The 25,835-nt window shown below is 34.0% G+C and overlaps 2 protein-coding genes and 1 non-coding gene across 4 annotated transcripts; all 3 read left to right on the forward strand.

Moving 5' to 3' along the window:
• The first annotated feature begins 303 nt into the window (after nucleotides 1-303).
• Nucleotides 304-5,717, forward strand: LOC108338678 (filament-like plant protein). Of its 2 annotated transcripts, none has more exons than XM_017575708.2 (5): nucleotides 304-595; nucleotides 1,192-1,396; nucleotides 2,277-2,616; nucleotides 3,030-4,813; nucleotides 5,135-5,717. In XM_017575708.2, the coding sequence occupies exons 2-5, from the start codon at nucleotides 1,283-1,285 to the stop codon at nucleotides 5,528-5,530; spliced, it is 2,634 nt and encodes an 877-aa protein (XP_017431197.1). In that variant the 5' UTR covers nucleotides 304-595; nucleotides 1,192-1,282; the 3' UTR covers nucleotides 5,531-5,717. The 2 variants fall into 2 exon arrangements, with proteins under 2 accessions (XP_017431197.1, XP_017431198.1); XM_017575709.2 differs by having other exon boundaries at nucleotides 1,237-1,396.
• Nucleotides 5,718-12,732: 7,015 nt separating this feature from the next.
• Nucleotides 12,733-15,314, forward strand: LOC108337363 (uncharacterized protein At4g08330, chloroplastic). Its single transcript, XM_017573880.2, has 2 exons — nucleotides 12,733-13,102; nucleotides 14,706-15,314. Exons 1-2 carry the CDS (start codon nucleotides 13,014-13,016, stop codon nucleotides 15,100-15,102), a joined length of 486 nt encoding a protein of 161 aa, XP_017429369.1. The 5' UTR covers nucleotides 12,733-13,013; the 3' UTR covers nucleotides 15,103-15,314.
• Nucleotides 15,315-23,656: 8,342 nt separating this feature from the next.
• On the forward strand, nucleotides 23,657-23,762 carry LOC128193414 (small nucleolar RNA R71). The gene has a single exon (XR_008244635.1). It is a non-coding gene; the product is annotated as a small nucleolar RNA R71 (small nucleolar RNA).
• The last annotated feature ends 2,073 nt before the right edge of the window (nucleotides 23,763-25,835 follow it).

Below are 25,835 nucleotides of genomic sequence, written 5' to 3' on the forward strand. Positions count from 1 at the left end.
ATATGAAACAAAAGCCTTAAACATGGATTATGTGAAGAATGTATTAGTAAAGGTGCACGGGCGGGAACAAGAACAACTCAAGTTCAAATCAGTAGTACATTAAAAAGGAAACAAAAAACCTTTTCCATAGAAAGCTGAAAAAGTTGTTTGTAGTCTAACACAAACACACCCCCACTATCACACACCCCCACTCACACTAGTAGTACACACCTTTGAATTTCACAACTCTGACGCATTTACAATCACGTGGCCCTCACGTGGCCCTGAAACTTTAATATTCCAAAATAAACGTAAAAGGTAAGTAATAATAAAACAAGAAGAAGGACCTCCATTCATTACCTGTTACTTCCCCCACAGTGGTAGCTATGTGAAATTGTTAACGCTTACTGTTTCTGACACTCTACAGAGTGTTTGCCTACCCTTTTTCTTTATTGTTCCTAAACTTTCTTATTGGTTTCATTTAACACCTTTGTTCCTTGCTTCTGCACTCTTTAATCCCCACTCTGAACTCCCAGCCATTCTTTTGCCTCCATTTATTGTTTGCTTCCAGCTGTTTCTGCAGTTGGGTTGGTTCACTTGGCCTCTCGGGTCAAAGGTATTTGATCTTTTTTTTTTCTTGTTTGAAGTCTTTTGTTTTTTATCTTGTTTGAAGTCTTTTTTTTTATATTAATTTTTTTCAGTGACTTTTGGGAGTGTTTGGGGCATTTTTAGTTCAATGGCTGAAATGGGTAGCCTATGTTTCTGGATTTTGATTTTTTTTTTCATCTGGGAATTGGGTTATATGCTTTATGTCTTTTAACCGGTTTTGTGCTTCCGGTTACTGTTTTATCATCACGGGATAGTAAATGTGCTGCAGAATGTTCTGTAGTTGTTGGATTTTAAATTTCAATAGTGTCGGGGAAAAAAGAGTCTCAAAGATGTTCCTAGAATTGTGTGGGATTTAGCTTATGATATTGGAGTTAAAAGATTTCATCTTTTAGTTTGAGTTTTTGTGTTTATGGGCAACATCGAGCAGAATATTTTGCAAAGTTTTTTCTCATATCAATTTTTTTTTTTTAAGATTAGTTACTTATCAAAGTGGAAGCTTCTTTTCTTAGTTTCTGCTTTCTGAATGTTGGCCCCACAACGTTGGAGCATCTTTGTTCATGTTTTTTCGTCATCACAAAATTGACAATTTGAACTGGATTTTAGGTGGGTTTTGAACCAGGTTCTGAACATTTAGGTTATTTTGGGCAGATGAATGCGCTGCATTTTTTAAGCTAATATTGGATTGTTAGACCCAATGATGGATAAGAAGAGATGGCTGTGGAAGAGAAAGTCTTCTGAGAAGAGCCCTGGTGAAAATGAAAGTTCAGGATCTGTTTCTTCTCATTCCGAGAGGTATTCAGATGAACAGGTATGATGAACAATCTGGAACAGTACCCAAATGGGGTACCTAATCTGAGACGCTTTTAGCATTTGGTTGTCTCAAAATATTTGGATTCACTTTATCACCTCACAGACACTAGTCAGAATATTTGAATTAGAATTTTACTCCCCTTTTTGGTGATGAACTATAAGATTCCTTACTTGTTATTGTATAAAGTTTGTTATTCACTTAGTGTCAAGCTAAGATTGTTTCGCTGGTTGTGCTCTTTCTTCTCTTCTGTTGTTCCGCTCAGACGAATATACATAATAGAATTGTTCTTATAATCACTAAATATAAATATTTACGCTTCATACGCTTCATTTTTAATCTTGTGTTTTTGGAAATTGTGACAAAAGACTGAAAAAGTCATCTTGAGTTGACAGGTTCTTTTAATAAAAGTAGGTTCCTCAACTAATTATTCACCCTAGATTCTTAAGGCAGAATCTACCTGTCCCTCCTTTTGGTTTGTCTCCTATGTGAAAAAATAGTTAGATTTCTGGTTATGTTTAGGCATAATTTATTTGAATAAACGACCTGAATACATAACTCATTGATTATTCAAGTTTTATATAGTATTACAAAATTAAGTTCACATTTTTGCAGCCTGTATTTAGTAGTATCTGTTCCGAAAATGAATCCAATTCGGTCTATGTTTAGTGCATTCGAGAATGTATTTGATAGCTTTTCTGCTAGTCGTTGGTCTAATTCAACCTTGAATATCATATTTTTTGTGCCTTCTCCTGGAAATTGGCTTCTGATCCTGGTAGTTTTAGCATAATGTCCATGTCTGAATGAAGTTTACCATCAATTTTCATCCTTTCTTTTCTGACAAGTCTAGTACTTTTGTATCTTTGAAACTTTAAAATAGGAGGGACTGAAGGAATCTCCTAGTAGAAGCAATAATTCACCTGATGTCACATCAAAAGCTACTGTCTATGCAGAAGCAGTTGACTATAGTTCATTTATCAATGAACAATTGCCGGAAGAAGTCACCCCTAAAACTGTACCAGCTACAGGCATTGCAAGTGATGGTTCATCAGAGAAAGACAAAAATGGAGAAAATGAAAACATAAAAGATGTAAAGGAAGATATTCTAAATGATGGGTTGAGTAACATGTCGGAGAAGCTATCTGCTGCACTAGTGAATGTCAATGCCAAAGAAGACTTGGTTAAGCAGCATGCCAAAGTTGCTGAAGAAGCTATTGCAGGTGCATTCCTCTATTTCTTCCTGTAATTTTTCAGAAAAACACTGTTGATTATACCTTATTTCTTGATTATACATACTGTCTTCAATATGCATTGATCTTGTCCAGCATGTGCTTACAAAACAATACATCATCTGAATGTTGAACTAGACAACCACCCCGTAAGTTCCTCATCATAATGGAGGGGTTAGGACTTAGGTAGGGTTTATAGAGATTGAAAGTTAATTGCACCTGAATCACCTCAACAGTACTTTAGATCAATAGGCTTACATGTGACCTATCAGAACATTTACATGCTGACATTGGCATGACAGTTATCTCCTGGTATGATTCTTTGGTATAGGTATTTTCCATCTTTTTCTCTTTCTATCCCTTTTGGGTTGTCTATTAATTGGACCACATTTTCACTAATTTAGGCTGGGAAAAGGCTGAAAAAGAAGTGGCAGTTTTGAAGAAGCAACTTGACACAGTCATTCTCAGGAATTCAGTTTTGGAAGATCGAGTCACCCATCTAGACGGAGCACTTAAGGAGTGTGTTAGGCAGCTAAGACAGACGAGAGAAGAGCATGAAGAGAGTATTTGTGATGCTGTTGCAAAAAAGACACAAGAATTGGAATCAGCCAAAATTAAACTTCAGAGCAAACTCGCAGAGCTTAAAAAGAAATTAGATGATTCAGAGACCAGGTCTTCAATTGACTTTGATATGTATAGAAAGGTAGAATGTTTGGAGAAAGAGAACATGACTCTCAAGCATGAGATTCTTGTTCAATCAGAAGAGCTGGAAATCAGGACAATTGAGAGGGATCTAAGCACTCAAGCTGCTGAGACAGCTAGCAAGCAGCATTTGGAAAGCATCAAGAAAGTAGCCAAGCTTGAAGCCGAATGCCGGAGATTGAGGAGTGTGGCTTCTAAAGCTTCCTTAGTTAATGATCATAAATCCGTTGTTCAGTCCTCATTCAGTGTTGAATCTCTAACAGATAGTCAATCAGACAGTGCAGAGCGGCAAACTGCAGTGGAAATTGAAGCTCACAAGATGAATGGATCAGAACCAAACAAGTTTGAGCCAAGTTGTTCTGACTCGTGGGCATCTGCACTAATTGCCGAGCTTGATCAGTTCAAGAATGAAAAGTGCAGACAAACTCCATCCCGTTCTGTTAAACTTGATCTCATGGACGATTTTCTTGAAATGGAAAGACTTGTTGCATTGCCTGAAACTAAGAAGGAAAGCTTGGTCCAAGAGTCAGTTGTTACCAATCAATCCATAAACAAAGAAAGCTCTCTCAGCGTAGACTTTGAGATCATGAATCAGCACATGGATGAGTTAAAAGAGAAATTAGAGAAGGTGGAAACTGATAAAGCTGAACTAGAGATAGCTTTGATGAAAAGTGAAGAATGTATTGAGGAGTCACAACTTCAGTTGAAGGAAGCAGGAGAGAAATTGGAGGAGTTGCAGAGAGAGCTAGAAAATGCCTACAACTCAAAGCAAAGGGTAGAAGATCATCTACTGGACATAGTGGCTGAGGCTCAGACATTATCTGTGAAGGTTGAATTCTTAGAATCTGAGGTTGATAAGGAGAGGGCCGTCTCCAGTGAGATTGCAATGAAGTTTAGGGACTTGGAGGAAGAGTTAGAAAGAAAATCTGCAGAGGTTGACACATTAGAAGCAGAGCTTGATAAGAAGAAGGTTGTGTCAAATAAAATTGCCATGAAGTGTAAGGACCTGGAGAAAGAGCTAGAAAGTAAATCCGACAAGGTTGACTTGTTAGAAGCAGAGGTTGCTAAGGAAAGGGAGGAGTCAGATAAAATTGCAAAAAGGTTGAAGGACATGGAGGAAGTGCTAGACAGCAAATCTGCAAAGGTTGAAGTATTAGAAGCAGAAGTTGCTAAGGAGAGGGATGTGTCTGATAAAATTGCGAAAAAGTGTAAGGACCTGGAGGAAGTTCTAGAGAGCAAATCTGAAAAGGTTGAGTTATTAGAAGCAGAAGTTGATAAAGAGAGGACTGTGTCAGATAAAATTTCATTGAGGTGTAAGGACCTGGAGGAGAAGCTGGAAAGCAAATCTGCAAAGGTTGATTTGTTAGAAGAAGAGGTTCATAAGGAGAGGACTACTTCAAAAGAAATTGCAATGAAGTGTAGGAAATTGGAGGAAGAATTGCTCAGGTCAACTGCTAGCTCATATGGAGAAAAGAAGATTAAGCAGGTTGGTCATCATTGACATCTATATTAAATGTTTTATCATTCATCTTTTTACAAACTGGGAAGGACAAAAGTTAGACAGTCCCACAGGGTCTTTTGGTGTGTTTGTCCAATTAGAATTACGTTTCATCTTGATAATATATGTAAAGAGGCTTCTATTAAATGCCAACAAAGATATTGAAGTAAAACTTCAATTAGAAAAGGAGAAATCACTAAAATATCTTACATAGAAATGTATATAACTTTTGTCTAAGGAATTGGTTATATATATATATATATATACTTTTTCCAACTCATGTAATGGATGTGGTCTTGTCTATGCCAGGAGGACCTAGCACTGGCCGCTGGAAAGCTTGCTGAGTGCCAGAAAACCATAGCATCATTGGGAAATCAGTTGAAATCTCTGGCTACACTAGAAGATTTCCTTATTGACACTGCAAGCATTCCTGCAAGTCCATCACTCATTGCTCAGGCTGGTGGGGAGATGTGGAAGTTGCATTCCAATGGCACATTTTCACCCAAAAGAGATTCCATTTCTTCAAGGTTGGCTGATGGTAGCTCTTGTCCACCCTTGAACAAAAATGAGGAGACCTCACCACTTTCATCATCTTCATCAACATCATCACCAGCTATGCCAAATCATGTCAGTTCTGAGAGGAGTAGAAATGGCTTTGCAAAATTTTTCTCTAGAACCAAGAGTGGAATCCGGCTAGAAATTTAGTGAGGATATAGTGAATTAACCTTGGCAGAAGTCATTCTTTTCACTAGCTTTAAAACAGGCCTATGTTGTCATTCAAACAAAAGATTTGACAACATTCAATTGGCATCTATTGTATCATTTTTTTTACCAATCTTGTGCAGGGTTTATGTCTTCTGACCTTTGATTAAAAAGAATCATTTTTTGCTAAGCCGAGTCATAAGTTAGAATAAAGTGTTCTTGACCAATATTCCCTTCTATCTATAAAATCTAAGTTGAAATGATAAAAACTTAGAATCTTAATTTTTGCATAAATTAAAAGTTATCGTTTTAAAGAAACTAAATATGATAAACTTTCACAACATCATGTCTACATAAAGTAATTTTAGCTTATAAAAAACATTTTAAAGTTTTTTTCCCATATAAATGGTTAGTAGATAGGTTAGATTGACCTACACTTCAGTGGCAAGGTCCATTATTTGTTTGACAAAACATTAATGGAATGAGGGAGATTAGAACTCTCGACATCAGGATGGCGTAGGCTGAGCCAACTGTGCCACCATCCTACTGATTAAATTTCTCTTGAAAAAATAGATAATATAAATAAAATAACTAGAATGTTCAAATTTAATAAATTCTTAAAATAATCTGTCATTGTAAAGTTAAGATTTTGAAATTTATGATTTTTGACATTGATATTATTTCAACTTCATTCATACGCTTTTATCACAAAAACAAACTCATTATTTTTATTACATCTATGTTTTTTTAAGAAAATTTGACAAAATCATTAATTCCCATTACCAATAAGAATTTATTATTAAAGTAATTTAACTTTTACTATTTTAAACTATAAATATTAACAAAATCAAATTTTAAGAATATTGTTGCTAGAAAATTGTTTGTACAATAAATGTTCATCAAAGAACTTTGAATGTTCATCAAATAATTCTCGATGTTCATCATCATCAAATAAAGATAGACTTTTCTAATTTACATTCTAGCATTGATGCATATCATGTATTGTTATTAAACTCTTCCAAATTGTTAGAAGCTTTTCAACTTACAAGAAAACAAAACAGAAGAATGTCAAAAGAAAATGAAGATTTGAAAAGTAAATTAACATTGTCTCGTAATGATGTTAAGAATTTGCAACAAAAAAAAAATTACCAATATGGAAAGGCAACTAAATGTTTTGAAAAGAGAAAATGAAAAACTCATTTTGAAAAATAAAAAGTTTGAAGAAAATACAGTCATTGTTGGAGACGCCAGACGTATCGAGCTCCTCAAACACAAAAATGATAACTTTCATAAAGTATTAAACAAAACGTTTAAAGAAAATGAACGTCTAGGACTTCTAGTCAGACGATGTAGACATTCATCTAACAAACGAGGTTTAGGGTTTAATGACAATGACTCTTATAGTACATTCGAAGTTAAAACTGATCATTGCTCTAAACCTAAGAAGGACAACTATAACAAAGCTATAGTATTTGGAAGAAGGAAAATGAATCAAACTAACAAAACAGGACCCAATGAAATATGGGTACCTAAAACCAAAATCATCTTTCTTACAAATTCGCTTGATGACAGCAACGAAACCCCAATCATGGTACCTAAATAGTGGATGCTCGCGACACATGACGGGTCAAAAGTCTATGTTCCAAGACCTCAAGAGAAAAAAGGGAGGAATTGTCACATTTGGTGGAAATCGGCAACGCAAAATAATAGGCATTGAAAAGATAGGTATAAACACTTCCCTCTCTATTGATAATGTTTTTTTAGTAGATGACCTAAAACATAATCTGTTGAGCATAAGTCAATTATGTGACAGCAGGTATAATGTTACTTTTGATAAAAGCCAATAATCAAGGTTTACTAGTATTTACTACAAATCATACCATGCTTCCTCTAGTGTAACACCTTTTAGCCTTTTTGTTGGAGATCTGTTGAGGATATAAGTGGTTGTCAATATTTAAAATGATTTTATTCTTTTAGCCTCTCCCCATAAAAAATTTAGGAGACCCTTTCTCTTCAGCATACATCTGACCATATTTAAAATGGTTTTATTCTTCCTCTCTATTATACCATTGTATTGTAGGGTATAAGGAGGGGTAATCTCATGATCTATACCCTCTTCTTCACAAAACTTCCTGAATTCCATTGAGGTATACACTCCTCCTCCATCTGTCCTCAGGATTTTTATCTTTTTCTCACCCTACCTTTCCACCATATTATTGAATTTTATGAGAACTTGAAGTACCTTACTTTTCCTTGATAGCAAGTATGTCCAGCATTTCCTGGTCCAATCATCAACAAACAGCAAGAAATACATGTTGCCTCTAGGTCTTTTAGTTTGAAAAGGACCACAAACATCTGAATATACCATACTCAACTTCTCTACTGTCCTTTGAGGCAAGAACTTCTGAAAGTTTCCTCTAGTTTGCTTGCATTGAGCACATTCTTTACACACTGCTTCAAGAATTTCAACCATAGGCAAGCCTTTAACCATCTCTCGTTGACTCAGTTGAGATAAATCTCTAAAGTTTAGATGTCCAAACCTCAAATTCCATAGCCACTCTTTTTTGTTTTCAGAAACAACAAAGCATTAATGTTTGACAGCATTCATCACCGCACAAAATGTCCTTTTGGGACAAATGTGCTTGAATGATCAATCTTTTATTCTAACCAAAAATACTGAGACAATTATCCTCCATTTTCATCATAAATCCCTTTTAGAGCAGCTGACCTAGACTTAGCAAATTTGTTTCCAGCCCTGACACATACAACACTTCATCAATCACAACTTCTTTATCATCACTAGCTCTCAAAACAACTCTACCAGATTCCTCTACTGTAAGACTCCTATCATCAGCAAACTTAATCCTCCCTTGCATGGTTTCCTTCATTTTTACAAACCACTCCTTCTTCCTAGTCTTATGTGTTGAGCACCCTAAATCCAAGTACCAAACTTCATCATCTGACTGTTCTTCATTTCTGTTGGCCATTAACATTACAGTCTCTGAATATGAAGTGTCATCTTATGCAAGATGCACTCTTTCTTTTGGTTTGTTCTTTGCTCCATCCTCTTTCCAACATTCTTTTGCAAAATGACCAAATTTCTGACAGTTATAGCACCTTACCTTCTTTTTATCAAACTTCAATTCTTTATCTCCATCAGAGTTGGTGTAAGATTTATTCTTTTTTCCTTTTACAGGATCACTGGATTCTTCACTCTGATGTTCGTGTGATTCCTTGTAATTAATGCTACTTTTGTCACCCTTTTTGAACCCTTTCTTACCTTTGTATTGAGATCGAGCTTGAAGCACTTGTTCTTGACAGTGTCTTCACCCATTAATATGGTATTCATGTGCCTCCAATGAATGTTGGAGTTCTTCAATCTCCAAGATCTCCAAGTCACGTGTTTCCTCAATAGCCACAACAACATGATCAAATCTTGGAATTAGGGTTCTCCGAATTTTGTCCACCACATACTAATATGTAATGCAATCTTTACATGCTCTTGTAGCATTAACAAGCTCCTGTACTTACCAAAATATGTTGCCACAGTTCCACTTTCATCAATGGTTAATATTTCAAACTGCCTTCTCAATGTTTACAATCTCACCTTCTTGTTCTTGTCACCATCCCCATAGGTTTTCACCAATATCTCCCAGATTTCTTTAGCAGTAGCAACCTTTGAGATCTTATTAAAGATCTTTGTACTAACACACTGATAAAGCAAAATTCATGCCTTACTGTCAAGTTTCTGCTGCATTTTGTGGTTTTGTGGTTTCTTTTATCTTTATTAGTAGTTTTTGAGCTCAATTCAGGCAGACATTCACTTATTACATCTACAACATCTTGGAAACTAAATATGACTTCCATCTTGATGTGCCAATCATCAAACAACTTGCTATCAAACACTGGAAGTGACCCCTGTATTGCTCCAAACCCTGCAATATCTTTCTTGATCAAATCTTGAAGCTTCTTAGATCTCCTCACCTCAAGGATTTTTCACTTTCAAAAAACACTTCTTGCTTGGATACACACTCCAGCAGACCTTGATCTCACTCACTCCACAAAAATCTTTTTGTTAAGCTCTTAGTATCATCTAGAGTTTCGAAGAGAAAGAAGAGAGAAGTTGTAGAAAAGAGGGAGAAAGCAGAAGGAAAACATGAAGAAGAAAAGAGAATCAGGTAAATGTATAAAGCTTTTCTGATTTTCACTATTAAAAGTGAATACAATTTTACAATGAAAACCTATAACTGATTCTATTTTGATTTACAACAACAATTTTATCGTCCTAAGTTAACCTACCAACGAATTGGAACTAAAGAATTTTCTATTAATATTTTTCGTAACAACTTAATCTACATTAGTCTTATATGTCTGAAAATAATTAGGGTTGATTTATATTTTTTATTTCTTTTAGATTTGTGGAATGACTTAACATAAAAATTGTAGGATGAACTATTCTGGTATCTTTTTTTGAACATTTGTTATTAAGTTCACATTGAATTATTGGTTTTTGGTGACTTATTAATATAGGGCTTTTCGTGAAATCTATTAGGATAAATTTACAAATATTATTTCGTAATTTTGATAGGTTAATAATGTGAATCCAACCTAATGTAACTAAAAGTCGATAAATATGATACAAACTTATGCGAACTAACTTGTTGATGTAATATATTAATATTAATATTATAAATAATTAAATTATGGAATTAAAGATATATAATTATAAATAAAATATGTTGAAAGATAAATAATATCAATATAATTATAATATTTAATTGAAGAATCACTAGTATATGTAGTTTTTATATTATTATATTTTTATAACTTTTTGTTTGTGATTGGAATTTTACTGTTGCGATACAGAAAACATTATCTTTTACAGTCAAGTATTTCTCTTCTAACCGTTCTATAGAGTACTATGGCCATAAACAATAGGTTAAACTCTTTTAGTAGTTCTTATCTACGTTGGGTTTTTCTAATTATATTTCTTTATTAATTTTTTTTAATAGAGTCTTTAAAAGTGAAAAATTGACTCAATTGGATCTCTGCCGTTAAATTGAATTAACGAGTTAAGTTTTTGATGACATGACAGGTTGATGTAGTTAATTTTTAATACGTGGTATAAACACAGGTTGTTACGTAAAATATATAATTAAAAAAAAAATTCTGAGAATTGAAACTCAAATTAGGGTTCATCATCTTCAACTGCTTTCTTCATCTGTTTCAGTGTTTTATGATGTTCTGGGTTTGTAGGTTGGTGGATTTGTGAAAAAGAATACTCACGGAGATGAATGATGCACTGATTCTCGCAATTGCTCGAGGAAGAAGAAACGAAGGCGCTAGAGCTCTCACGGCATGGTCTCATGACGACGCAAGGAGTTCGCGATTCTCGCAAAGGCGCTAACCAGCCTGGAACACCCTTTGATAATTTCAATCAACCCTATATCATCAAGGTCTGCGCAGTTATCAATAGATAAAGAATAAAGTCCATAGCAGAGGACAACTCTGTCAACCTTAGATCCAAAGTGCTCCTTCAATCAGGAGATAAATTTGAGAGTATTGATATGAAGTTATGGTTCTAATTGTTTATTTATTATTTTTCTCTCCTTTTCTTTTTCTTAATTACCTCTAATTTATTTATTATTTGTTTTCTTCTTGAATATTCATAGAAGTATGTTACGTCGATGTAAAACTAAATTCATTTTAGTCTTTAATTTTCTTGTCTTACATTATTTCTTGGAAGGATTATCCAAACAAAATTTTTGATGCCCTTTTAAAAGCACCAACAAACTATAGAATACAAATATGTTGTCTTTACAAATTGAATCTCCTTTTAAACCTACAAGTTATGTAGAAAGTCATACAAAATGTGACATCTTCTCCTTTTAAATGAATCATAACATAAAATAATTGAATGGTTATTATAGGTTTGGAATTTTCTATTCAAAAGCTAGCAAATAATCAACCCACCACTCACTCTGATATATTGCATAATTTACGGATAAAGTTGGTAGAATCAGATAAATAAAATTTACAGAAGAAAAGTTATTCATTTTAGGAACACTACACCGGAACCTGTGCTTGTATTTCTGCAACAGAAGCAAGTGACAAATGTTTTCAATAAAAATTGTACATGGTTTCAAAATGTGTGCTAATAAAAGACCTCCAAAATCAGAATTTTATTGGATAAATTCCATAATAGAATTTTATTAAAACACATGAACAAACCACTAGCCAGAGAACTAGCACCTCCAAACAAAATATCTGCATCATCAAAAAGAATGTGATTGGACCTAAATTATACTAAAATTGTGAATCAGAAAAATTAGGTATAGCTAGTGAGAGGAACCCAACACTTCCAGCACCAAACTACTATCCCTCAAATTTTTACTAACATCTAAGACCAACTCTTCCAAAAGAGAAGTCCGGAGAACAAAGTCACTAGAGTAGCACGGCTAACCCTACCATCTTCTTCCCCGAAACCCCGTCCTCTCTGCGATTCAAAAACAACGATGTATCGACCAAGTGAAGGAGCTTGAGCTTCGGGCAATTAGACATGTCGTCCTCAAAGAAACCTATATATCTCAGATCGAAGGTGCACGCCACGAGAAAGGGCTCCAAATTAGGACACAATGCGGTGATGGATTCGATTTCATGAAACTTTTGTGCTCGAAGAACACTCTCATTTTCAATTTTTATCAAACACGAAAGCCCTAAACAAATATTCTTTCCAGTAACGATTTCGCGTAACGAATAACACTCTCCTTCAGAATTTTAATCCTAATTTCATTGATCCCTAATTCGTAATCACATTATACATTTCAGAAAACCTAATTTTGAAATGTATAATATAATGAAATTCCACATATGGTTATGTCACGTATTAAAAATTAATCACGTCAACCTGTCACGTTATAAAAAACTTAATTCTATTAATCCAATTTAACAGTAGAGTAGAGATCTAATTCAATTTTTGAGTCAATTTTTTACTTTTTAAAGACTCTTTTGAGAAAAAAAGTTAATAAATGGATCTAATAGAAAAAAACCAACATGGATTACTGAAGGGTTTAACCTAAACAATAAAGCACAGTACGAAACGCTAGGCACACACGACAGATCAAATCCTTTAACTTACCCCACGCGGTTTAAAAAACAAAATCAACTTACACAGTAATAAATAACTAATATTTAAAAGAAAATAATAATAAAAGATTAAAACTTCCAAATCCATTTTCATTCACTCAAGCTTCATCTCCCTCGTCGTCATCATCATCTTCTTCGTCTTTCATTCCCTGACAAAACGGTATCGTATCGATCGCGTTCGGTTGGTTTGGTTAATATCGCGCTCCAAATTCTCCGTAGCACGCTGCTCACCGAAAGAAACCAAATTTCCATCAATTGGCTTCTCTTTCGCTGGCCCCTCGCCGCCACGGTGGCTCTTCCGCATTCCGCCTCCACCGCCGCCGGGAAACTCTAAGAGGTGATGGATGATTCCGTATTCAAGCGAGACGGTCACTTTAACCGAACTTACTCCTACCAATCTTGCTCCTCACAAAGAGATGTCCGTTATAGGTTCGCTTTCTAACTCGTCGTCATCGCACTTTCCTTAAATTCGTTAATTCTCTTTTTAGGGTAAATTTTCTTTTTGGTGAATCGCAATCGAATTGTTCGGGAAATAGTTCTGCACCGTCGATCGTGATATGTATTTTATTTGTTATTATATTATTTTAATTTGTAAAATTTCATTGTTAATTTTTAGCCCATGTAGTGTTCATTAAAGTAACTTGATTTTAAGGAACATTTTCATTCTATTAATTTCAAGAGGAGAATTCAGATTGGTGATAGATGATTAAATTGGGTACTCTCAGTCACTTTCACGAGTAGGATTTACATGATCACTGTAGAGAGATTGAGAGTTACTCAGTCTTTTTCCTCTTCTCAAGAAAAAAGACATTTCTATTTGTTTTCTTCCATATTAAGCAAAGTTTTAAAAACGGTATGTGATTGCAAGGTTTTGAGGCTTCTGGGAACGCGATTTTGGCTACATTTGGTGCAATTGTCTATTATCTTTTATAATATTAAGGATTGCGACCATACTGAAACTATAATTTTAAATCTGAATTGTTAGATTTTCTGCATCTACTAAGAAATTCAGCTTGAATAGTAGTGTTCATGACATATTACTCTTGAAAGTGGTTGGAATTAGAGTTGTTTGCTTGTGTCTCTATTATCAAGTTTTGCTATCTTGTGGAGTGTTTTGATAATTGGATATGTTAAGCGTTTAAGATCGTATTTGATTGAAATGATGATCTGCTTTACGTGGGAAAGGAAAGGCTTGCTTACTCTCAATCTCATGAAATATTGATTAGCTTTTGTAAAGTTGTGAGTTATAAATTAACATTGAGCACTTTGAAAAGAAAAGGGTATATTTTGTATGCTTTTTTATATTATATGGATACTACTAACATGTATGTAGCATATGCTTGATTCCTCTTCAAACAAGTTCTTTTATATGGAAAAAATCCTTGTTCTGAGAGTTAAATTTATCATGCTGTGAATTTTTCTAGCTCAAAAAAGATTGGTTTCTGAGCATACAAAAATAATGAAGTTTGAATGATGAAAAATGATTGTAATGTGATTTTTTGTGGAATATATGTTTATAAAGAGTTATAAGAACTTGGATGTTTAAAACATGATTATATTTCCACGTTCGGCTTACTCAAGTTCTGGTAAACACTTAGATTGCCAATCACTGCAATGGAACACCTTAAATAGAAAAGGAGTTGGTTAGCTTCCATTTTGTAAGTTCTAAGTATTTTTAGTCGTTTGTTAAATTTCTTTACAATTTTTCCAAGGCTTGATTGATGGGTGTCTTTTGGATTGTTTAGATGGCATGTAAGAGCTGTAGTTTGAGCTTGCAAAAGTTCCAGTCCCGTTTCCTTTAGTTGTAAGCAAAAATGGTAGTCTTATTAGATGCAAATACGTATATTTTTAACATGATTAGTTGTGATGACAATCTTGTATTCTTCGAAATGTATTCTTAACTTGTTCATTATAATTGTTGAAGTCACATTAAAGACCAAGCTTAATATTGCCGATGATTTACCTGCTATTAATCTGGGTTGTTTATTTTTGTTGTTAAAATTACAATACCTTTTCGTTATATATTTTGCAGCTGTGGTACTTGTGGTTATGAATTGAATCTATCCTCCTCTAACCGAAACACCTCATCCATCGGATCAAAATATGGGAAGTCCATAAAGCGAGGTATTATATCATTCTTCAATATTGATCTTAGCAGATTTACCCAGGTTGATGAAATTCAGTGTGTGCCGCATTTTGATAAGCACTCATGGGGTTTGTTTCGCCGAAGAACCAAGCTTCTTTGTCGCAAGTGTGGCAACCATATTGGAAACGCATACAATGGCTACACTACATCCTTTCCTCTTGTGTCAGACGGAGCAGAATCATCTCCTAGCTCCAAAGTGGACAGTCATACAAAATATGACATTCGCATTCGAGCCTTGCAGCCCTCATCTTCTGAAGGAACTGGAACCCCTGTGTTTGCTTGAAATACCTGGTATAAAATAACAGTACTTCCTACTCAATCTAATCCGGTGGAAGGGAGGTTAGAATTTCATTAATTAATACATGCAGATGGTGTGGCAAAGTGTTTGTGCTTTCCCTGATGAAAATGGGACTAATAACCTTATGAAAGAGTGAGTTGTAAGAATTAAATTAAATTAAATTATTACATGTGTGAGATTTTATGAAGTTCAATAAACTGTCAAAACTTACAAGGTAAAAAATATTATATTTCTGGGGGGAAAAACAGAAAGTACGGGGAAAATTAAATAAAAAATATAATTTTACATCAATTGTTTGGTTAAGCGATGCTTCTTAACATCAGATTTGCCTTTTGTGATATTGATTTAATTGACAATAAATAATAGTTAGTTATGAATGTTGATAGTACATGCACTCTTTTAGACTGGGGAATACGAATAGAAGTTAAGTGTCGATATACATTACTTGTAACAAGAGTTACAGATAAACTAGTAGAGTCTTAAAATGTTAGTCTAGCACGGATAAGAACAATCTTATGCGCATGTTTTGTTCGAATCTTTAGCTTTAGTTTTTGCCTTTTGTTTTTGTTCTTTTTGGGAAAAAGAGGTGTCAAGTGGGGTTGTTTTGAAATCTCATACCCCAATATGTCAAGCAATGTTCAATTTTCGTTTGACCAAACGCTTATATTTGTACCTTCTAATACAATTTTAATTAAGAATTCAAATAATCTGACGTTGATATTTAAGAATCACTAATGTCACTATGGTCAGTCCTTTTTAGTGATTATAATGTTTTGTTCTTGATAACGTTTATCATTATCATTTGTGATTCTTAAGCAGCAATGATTTGGCTTTGATATTGTGAGATTAACTAAGGTCCTGGGTTTTCCCTTTTTCAACTTCATTTGTAAATTAGTCTCCTTTTTGTTTGTTCTTGATAATATGGACTCTTAATCAAATCATTATCTTAAGTATGATCTTACGTATATGTTTTAAATTATCATAAATAAAAAAATAGTAAACTAAAAAAGCCTAAAACATGCTACTACTTGCACTTGGTTGTCTTTCTCCTAATTATCCCTCACACTCGACCTTGAGCACTACCTAGAATTAACCAAACCTTAGCTAAATTAAATAGCAACCTTATTGTCTTGTGTTCATGAATGGTTTAAGAAAATGATGGTCCCATTAGTTTTCTCATAAAGAGTTTAGGTATACCGATGGAATTTGTTCTTCGTGTCAAGTTTGCTTAGCAAAAATGAATGTTTCCATGGATAAGTTAAAATTACCATGTGATCAGGATTATATCACACTTTGTTTGCGTGTATGAAAAAAAAAAGTAGGAGAGAAATGAAAATTCGACAAGTAAACTTTTTAAGGTTTGCTACTTTGAGAAAAACAACATAGAACTAGAAATTAGTTTAGTAGAAAGAATACGGAAACATTTTATCTTAATATAATAATAAATAATGTATACTTATGATGCATGTCATTGTTAGCCCTATACCTATGGGATGATCAACGACGGAAATAGGAAAATGATAGTTGGGTCAAAAATTCAATATATATCTATAAAAAAAATCCAAATTAATGAACATAGACATCGAAATTATTCAACATTTTTTAAGGATTAAAAATTATATACCGTAATCACCAACTTTACATGTCACTTGAAATTTTAATGATTCACAATAAAATGGTACATGTGTTAATTATTTAGCTTTAAAAATAAAATATTGTTATTATCTTCTAAAACTAAAAAGAATTAAATAAATTATGTTATTCTCTAAATTATCTTTTAGGAAAATAGTATTCAATATTAATCGAACAATAATTTGTTTCTATATCAATAAATGCTACCAATCATAATCATAAAAGAATGTAATATCTAAAATTTAGAATCTCACAAATAAATATAAAGCAACATTAATAAAATAATTTATTGCAAAATATTTTCATTTATATATTTGAGATATCAATAGTATATGGTAAAAGAAAAAATATTAGAAAATAAAATTGATTTTACCGGAATCTTGAGTGTGGATTTATAAATAGGTAGCGAAATCCTATAAGTGACTTAAATGTTTTTGAAAGTCGGAATGAAATTCCTTTTTTCACGAAGCGGAAAAAATGACATGCAAAGACTCTTCAAGAAGTTAATAAGAAAGTTTAAGATCTATGAATATGAGAATGAGATATTGCGTGAGTATGAAGTGAGTATTCCTTGGAGAATATTAATTGTTTTTATAGGATCAACATGACTTGTGGACCTATGTTTCTATTGGAATAATAGTTAACTCAAGTACATAATAACATAGTAGTAGTTAATACTAGCAAAATGATACCTCATCATGATTAATAACCATAATATCAAACTATTGAGATTAGTTATGATATGTGAATATTGCCCAATAGAAGTATGTTTGGGTTGTTCCAAAGTTGAAAGGCTTAATGGGCCTTGTTGGGTCGTGTTCTTTAGTATGTCTATTGGGTTAGATAGGAACATAAGTCCTCTAGTCTTGGGAGTTTGGTTTGGCATACATGATCATGTTTGATCTCTTGGTCAAGCATTGGCCGATTTGTATAGTTTATTGTTGGATTGACCATTCAACCAAGCTTGTTGTGCATTGGTCCTTTGGTCGAGCTTTGCAAGGGAATTGCCCTCTAGGCAAGCTTATTTTTGGATTGGCCTTTCGGTTGAGTTTGTATGTGAATTGGCCCTTTGGTAAAGCTTCATAAGTAGATTGGCCCTTTGGTTGAGCTTCTCAGGTGGATTAGTCCTTCGATCAAGCTTTATAAGTGGATTAGTCCCCAATCGATCTCGTTAGAAAGTCGTTGTGTAAGAATAGTCCTTCCGACTTGTGTTGCAAACTTTAGGAAAGCTTTATGCAAAGCAGTCATCTTGGGAAGCTTTGTTAAGTAGTGTCAACTTTAGGTAGCCTTTGCTTAATGCTGCCAACTTTAGGTATTCTCTACTTAGTGTTGTTGACTTTAGGCAAGCTTTGTTTTGATGTTGTCGGCTTTAGACGAGCTTCGCTTTGATGTTGTCGACTTCAGGCAGGCTCCACTTTGGCATTGCCGACTTTGGGTAGGTTTCACTTTGATGTTAGCGTCTTCGAGCTGGTTTCATTTTGATGTTGTCGTCTTTGGAAAGGCTTCACTTTGGCGCTACTGACTTTGGGCAAGTTTCACTTCGATGTTGCTATCTTTGGGAAGGTTTCGCTTTGATATTGTCGACTTCAAGTAGGCTTCGCTTTGGCACTGCTGACTTTGGGCAGGTTTCACTTTGATTTTTCCTTCTTTGACCTGGTTTCATTTTGATGCTCTCGTCTTTGGGAAAGCTTCATTTTGGAACTGCCTACTTTAGGTAGATTTCACTTCGATGCTGTCGTCTTCGGACAGACTTCGCTTTGATATTGCTGACTTCATTCTTCCTCCTCTTTGTCATCCCTTGAGTCTTCTTAGTGCTATTCTTCAACCATTTTTTGCACTATTCATTCTTCCTCCTCTTTGTCATCCCTTGAGTCTTCTTAGTGCTATTCTTCAACCATTTTTTGCACTATTCTTCGAGTTTTATCCTCGTGTTTCTTGTTTTCTCTTTTGAGGCTCTTCGAATGAAGGCGGTTAAGGTGAAAATGGCAATCTAGTCAACTTGTGTACTAAATTTGATCGAGATTTGTGTCTTCTCTTTTTAGGCTCTATGAATGAAGGAGGTGTAGATATTAACATGGTTGACTTATGTATTGAAGTCAATCGAGAGCTATCAAACAGAGACCTGGAATTGTTACAAAATTCCGATTGTGTTGTTCAAATTTGCTAGCCTTGAGGTTGATATTGCTTGTTTGGGTTGAAGAGAGTGTCAACTTCCTGACTAGCGGGCTGGCGGTGAATGGTGAGAGTTTGGAGAAAGAGGCAGGCCGCCTTCTTTAGTCCTAGTTTGGACTTAGAGCAACAAACAACTCCTCCACTTTGGTATTGGATTGTTCATTTGCTCTTACTTTTGCATTTGGGCAGTGTCATGCCAAGTTGTTATTTGTTCTTGTACTTTTATTGAGTTACCTATATACTAGAGGGTCAAGTTGCTCCTATACTTGGTCACTGGAAATCCTGAAATGCTTTTTGTGCTCGGGCATTGCGATGCTGAGTTGTTCCTATAATCGGGCGCTAAATGGCTTTTTTGTGCTCGAACACTGGGATTCCAAGTTATTCCTATACTAGGGCACTAGAATACAGAGCTTCTCTCGTACTCATGTATTGGGAGGCCAAGCTTATTTTCTACGCGGTATAATGCTTTTAGTTGTTTGGTTTTACTCGAATAGCTCGGTGTTTCTTCTATTTTATTTGAGTGACTTAATGCCTGGCCTTGTTTGGAGGGCCTTTATATTATTGGACTACAACCAACATCTAGCTTCATCCTATCTTGTTAACAAATTATCCTTTTCTTTATCAATAAGTCTTTCATAAACTTGGATAGGTAGGAATTTGATCCATAATTTTTGTGAATGGAATGTTGATCTGTAGCTTGTAATTTGTATATCACCAATTAACTTAAATAAAACATAAACTCTGATACCATCACATAGCAATGAAATTTAACAAAACCTTATTTTTTTTAGCATAAAGTAATGTTAAAACCAAACCAAAACCCAAAGTTAGAAATATTTTCACTTATTACAACTTAAAAACATTTTTCCAAAAGTTTTCCAAAATCTTCCAAAAGTTCCCCAACGTATCTCTTCACCGTCATGTGTCTCCAATAATATCTATATCAACATCTACTTCCATATAACAACAAGAGTTATACAATCATCACAATATACACAAACAAGTAAGAGTGAGCTAATTAGAAACAACCCATGATAATACACCAATCATATTAGTCACTTATAGAATTCAAACCAACAATTTCAATCCATAAACCATAACCACAGTCATGAGAATAACCAATTTACATTACCATAATGTAATAACCAATCAGTATGTCTTTTCCATGTAACTTACAGTCACCTTGCCTACTCACCAAAACCTTACAGTCATATTCGTTTCCCATACTTTCCAAAAGAATTACAAGTAAAAAAATTGTCTGCTAACCAAAGCCTTAACGTTAGAGCATTATACTTAGCTCAAGCCAAAGCCTTATGAGTGAAACAAAGCTTTTTCTTTCCCTTGCTTTTCAAAATTTATGAGTAAAAACTTTGTCTGCTCACTAAAGCCTTATGGTCAAAGCATTGTACTTAACTCAAGCCGAAGCCTTATGGGCAAACAAAGTTTCCCCATTTTTTCGTGCTCACCAAAGCCTTATGGGCGAAAATGAAACAACTTCAACTTACAGTTACAAGAGAAGACATACACACAACCACATCATCCAATACTCAACATTTAATACATTAAATAATACAACATCCAATATCTGCACCAAATACTATAAAAACCAGAAAATACTCTGATGCACAAAGCAACACAACAAACGAAAACTGAAAACTACACCAATAATATAGTAATCAAAAACAAGAAATTGCACCAATAATAAAATATCTAGCAAATAGAACTGCTACAACTCAAGCAAAGACAAAAATAGTTCGACCAATGATGAAAACAGGTCAGCCAACAACGAGAACAACTCAGCCAACAACAAAAATAGTTCAGCCAACAACGAAAACAACTCGACCAAAGACGAAAACAACTCCACCAACAAGCTAACCCAACTCGGTCAAAATTAACATAGCTCAGCAAAAGACTAACAACAAGAAAAAGACTAACATAGTTTGGTTCAAATTAGAACAACTTAATTTTGACTTAAAATAGCTCGATTTCAACTACAACTCGGTTCAACCTAAAAAAGATCATTTTAACTTAAAACAGCTCGGTCCAAAATCCTAAACAACTCAACCCAAATTATTTTTGTTTAAATAACAATTATCTTGTCCATATTTTAGAATTTTTCCATACCTATGTAAACCCATAAATCAATGACTAGGGATATCAAGAGTGGTGAAAATCAACTAGTCAAGGTGACAAGGGTTATTAGTTTAATAGGGATACCAGGAGTAGTGAGAATACTCAGTTGTAATCTTGTTGAAGATTATAGTGGAATCCTCTAAGGTGTTAGAGGAGTCTGGACGTAGCTCGATGGTGTGAACCAGTATAAAATTGACTGCGTGCTTATTGCTTTGTTCTCTTCAATGCTTCTCTTACAAAATGTGCAGTTGCACTTACTTTTAATATAAATACTTCCTCCATTAAAAAATTAGTTATTGAAAAGGAAGTTTTATTAAAAACGCTGCAATATAAATATTTTAACAACTGAGAAGCACTTGAAAAGATTTTACTGTTCCCAAAGTCGAGCAACTAACTATTTGCGTAAAGTCTTTCAATTCTCGACTAAAGTCCTATTACATTGTTTGTGAAAAGTTTTACATTAACACTATTCAACCCCCCCCCCCCCCCCCCCCCCCCCCCCCCCCCCCGTCCTCTAGTGTTTTCCAGGTAATTTATAATAAACAACTCTTGTATGATTATTGGAACCATATAACAAACATTTTTCCGGAGATCATTCAATGTACTTTAATATACGGATGGATGACTGCATTCCAATTGAGAAATATACTTTATATACGATCTTCACATGGGGAATTGAAAAATTGGCTCAGCGTACTTATTGCAAAGGAAATGTAAGGATGTAAGGATGAGTAACTGAAAGATGATTCAATTTTCTAAATAATCTTAAATATTGCTCAATATATGAAATAGCCTTCACCTGATTTAGTATGATTTTAATATTAGGATCCATAGGTGTATCAACAAATTTTGAATTCATAAACCCAGTTTTCTCCAAAATATTCAATGCATACTTTCTTTGAGATATAATAATACCGTTGTTGGATTATGTTACCTCAATAACCAAGAAATATTTGAGTTTGCCAATATCTTTGGTTTGAAAATGGTTAAAAAGATGTTTCATCTAGGAGATGTGATGGTGGTCATTGCCTTTAAGAACAATGTCATCAACATACTCTATCAAATAGATGTATCCAGCACTTGAGTGATAGTAAAAGACTGAATGATCTGCCTTACTTCAAGTCATTCCAAATTGTTGAACAATGTTTCTAAATTTTCTAAACTAGGTCCTAAGAGACTATTTTAGGCCATATAAAGATTTGGGAAGATGACATACTAATCCAGAAGACTCCGCTTGTGATGGAATATTGCCTGACAAACATTCCTCTATGTCCTCTTTTTGTAATTTTTTGTTTTATTGTATACGTTTCTTAGCTTGCAAGGATCATGGGTTACTATAAATACACAGCTCCACTATTGTAAGAGACACTTTTTAGATTAATGAGAATTGAGTTTTCTAAATGTGGCTGCTGAGGAGTGGTGCAGCGTGGAGGAGAGAGAAGCATAGAGGACATTAATGGAGAAAAATGAAAAATGAAGGAGGTGTGTTGGAAGGTGGCTAGAGGAGGTCCTTGGACTTTCTAGCCTTGACTCTCAAGCGAGAATTGTTTCTAGTTTCATAAATTCTCATTGATCTCAAAAGTGTCTCTTAGAAAAGTGGAGCTAGTTATTAATAGTAACTCATGCTCCTTGCAAGCTAAGAAACATATACAATAAAAGGTAAAAATAGAAAAAGAGAACACAGAAGAATGTTTGTTGGGCAGTATTCCATCACCTTGAGAAAAAAATCCAAAAGATTGCTCCAAATAAATCTCTTCCTACAAATCTTCAATGAAGAAAATATTTTTGACATCCAGTTGATAAAGAGGTTGAAGAACAGTTATGGCTATAAATAAATAAACCAAAGTCATTTGTACCACTGGAGAAAAACTATCACCATAATCCAACCCAATATTTATATGTATCTAATGAGAAACACCCTAGCCATGGTCAAGTGCATAGATGAGGATGAGCTTCATATGTGGAAGGTAGGCCTAAGCCCTATCTTTTGGGCCTATCTTTGTTCTTAGTAGAGTATGTTTATTTTGGGCCTTGTATTATGGGTCAAGTAGTCTAGGATTTTTTTGGGGCTTTGTATTTGGGTCTTGGGGTTGTAGTGTAGTGGCCTAAAGAAGACGGGCCTTAAGGAGACGCATGAGTTTAAGGATTTTACCCTAACTTGGTGCGTAAGGTTGCTCCCACAAGGAAAATCTTTCTAAAAGCTTGTGGGGCCCTTAGGAAGAGTGGTCTATAAGTTTCTCTTTCTTCTCTTTTTGTGAGATGCATGCTTTTGCCACTTGGCAAGACATCATTGGCAGATGTATAGCTTTTATGGGTGCAACCTTCTAATTTACAGCAAGTTAGGTAAATATGGTGAGAGCATCAATCTTACTCTCTAACTTTTTCATTTTTCTCTTATTCTTCTACATCATGAACTCCTCTAACAATTATGGCATCACTTCTCACACTGAGTTGTTGGGAGTTAGAAGCCATCTTCTCAATCAAATGTCCAGTCTCTACAGGAGTCATGTCACCTAGTGCACCAGCACTTGCAACATCAATCATGCTCCTCTCCATGTTGCGTAAGCCTTCATCAAAATATTAAAGGGGTAGTTATTTAGAAATCTGATGATGGGACAACTTGCACATAATTTGTTGAATCTCTCCTAGTATTCATAGAAACTCTCCCCAACTAATTGCTTAATTCCTGAGATATCATTTCTTATGGTAGTTTTCCTAGAGGCAAGAAAGAAGTTATCTAGAAACATCTTCTTCATATCATCCCAATTCGTTATGGACTTGGGGGCTAAGTCATACAACCAATCTTTGAAATTCAAAATGCTCATAATGCTCAAGGTTAGGACTATTAGGGAATGTAACAGAATACTCAGATTTTAAAGATGGAATTCTACCATGTCTAACTAATTTATGGAATGTCTTATCTATTTCATGATCAAATGGTTGTAAATTGCCTGGACTTCACCTAGTCATGCACCATATACAACAAAATGTTGTAATTCATGTAGTATCCAAATAAATTGGGATAAAACTACAAGTGCAGTTAAAGGAACTCCAAATGACCTTTAACATTTTGGGAAGCACCCTAAAATCATGAAAAACTACCAGACAAAATTTGAGCTCTAAATTCAAAGTCTAACTATATGAACTACCTATGTAAAGTTTGGAAAAAAAAAAGAAACAAAATAAAAATATAAAGAAAAAATAAAAAATAGCTTTTTTTTCTTCTTCAAAATATAAAAAACATAGCTAGAAGAGTGGGCTAGAAGAGTGGGCTAGAAGAGTGGGCTAGAAGAGTGGGCTGCTAGGGCATATAATTTTTTTTCTATCCCAAATGCATATATAATGTTTAATTTTGATGGTTGTTTGACATTTTACTGAAAATGAATTCCAATTTTTTTTTGTAACTTTCAATCAAAATCAAACTAAGTGCTTTAGGGAATTTTCACACAAAATATGGCATGAAAGAAGTGAGCACACAAAATTTGAAGTAAAAATAACAAGTCTAGCTATAAAAACCAAAAATTCAAATTAATTAGACAAAAATTAACAATATTTATGCAACTAGAACACTCTCACACTACAATACTATGAATTACACTTAAACAACAAACTAACTACACATAAACATACTAACACATTGAATAACCATAGAACAACAAAGAACAATAAACAATAAATAATAATAATAATAATAATAATAATAATAATAATAATAATAATAATGCCTTTGTCGAAAATCAATGGTCCCTGATAATGACACCAAATTGGATTGGTATAGTAGCCAAACAAAAAAACAATTTAAATGCATTACTAGGAAGTGATCCTAGGTTGTCTCTAAATGGCCATTCCTTTCTATTAAAGATTCCAACACATAAAGGTGGGGTTTGAAAAATTTTGAAAAAACGTGATTGGAACCATGATTAAAGAAATGTATCTCTCAATTTGAATGCAAATCACTTATCATAGGTTGTGAAATAATGTTTTACTTATTCTCATCCCACAAAAATTAACCAATTAAGTGAATATTAAAACGAGTTTTAACCATTTATCAATTTTCTGTCATGAGTGGTGCTTAGTGTCGAGAATAGTGCTCAGCACGAGCGTATGCATCTTATATGTCCTACACACATTAATTGTGGTTAGTATAAAATCTTGATGCAATGAATTCATGTGTGATAAATGTGGGGGGTTATAGAATTAATCATTGTTTTGGTCAAGAAATATAAAGTAACGCAAGTATGTTAAATTTAAGTGATTACTTTTAAATTTTAAATTTCATGTTATGACATGGAGTTTAAATTATCATGTTTTTATATTAATCCTTTCATAATGCTCATCATTAAAAAAATTCAACTCACCCTAACGAATCAAATGATTTTTTCAAGGTTATTAAAATTCATATTCTTTACTACTTTTCTTATTAAAATTCTTCCGTAATAATTTATGATAAAAAAAAAGTAACTTTTTTTAATATTGTTGTGTGAAAATAACTCTGTCGAATTTATGAATGATGATGACATTGACTAGTTTATAGATTTTTTTAGGAATTATAAGGTTAGAGATAGAGCTTTTCTCCCTACAGCTCACCTATATCATCCTGCACCTCCGACTTTTTTGAAATTTCCATCTTTGCCCCTGTCAAAAGCTCATCTTTGAACAGAAGACGATATTCGTTTGTCTTGTACGTGGTATCCATTAAGAAAACAATATTAAAGGAATCAACAAGTGCATTGAATCGAGATGTGTCCATAACAGGTCACTTACTGCGTTAGAATCGTCCA

Source organism: Vigna angularis, chromosome 7, assembly GCF_016808095.1.
Source record: "Vigna angularis cultivar LongXiaoDou No.4 chromosome 7, ASM1680809v1, whole genome shotgun sequence".
Taxonomy (NCBI): Eukaryota; Viridiplantae; Streptophyta; class Magnoliopsida; order Fabales; family Fabaceae; genus Vigna; species Vigna angularis.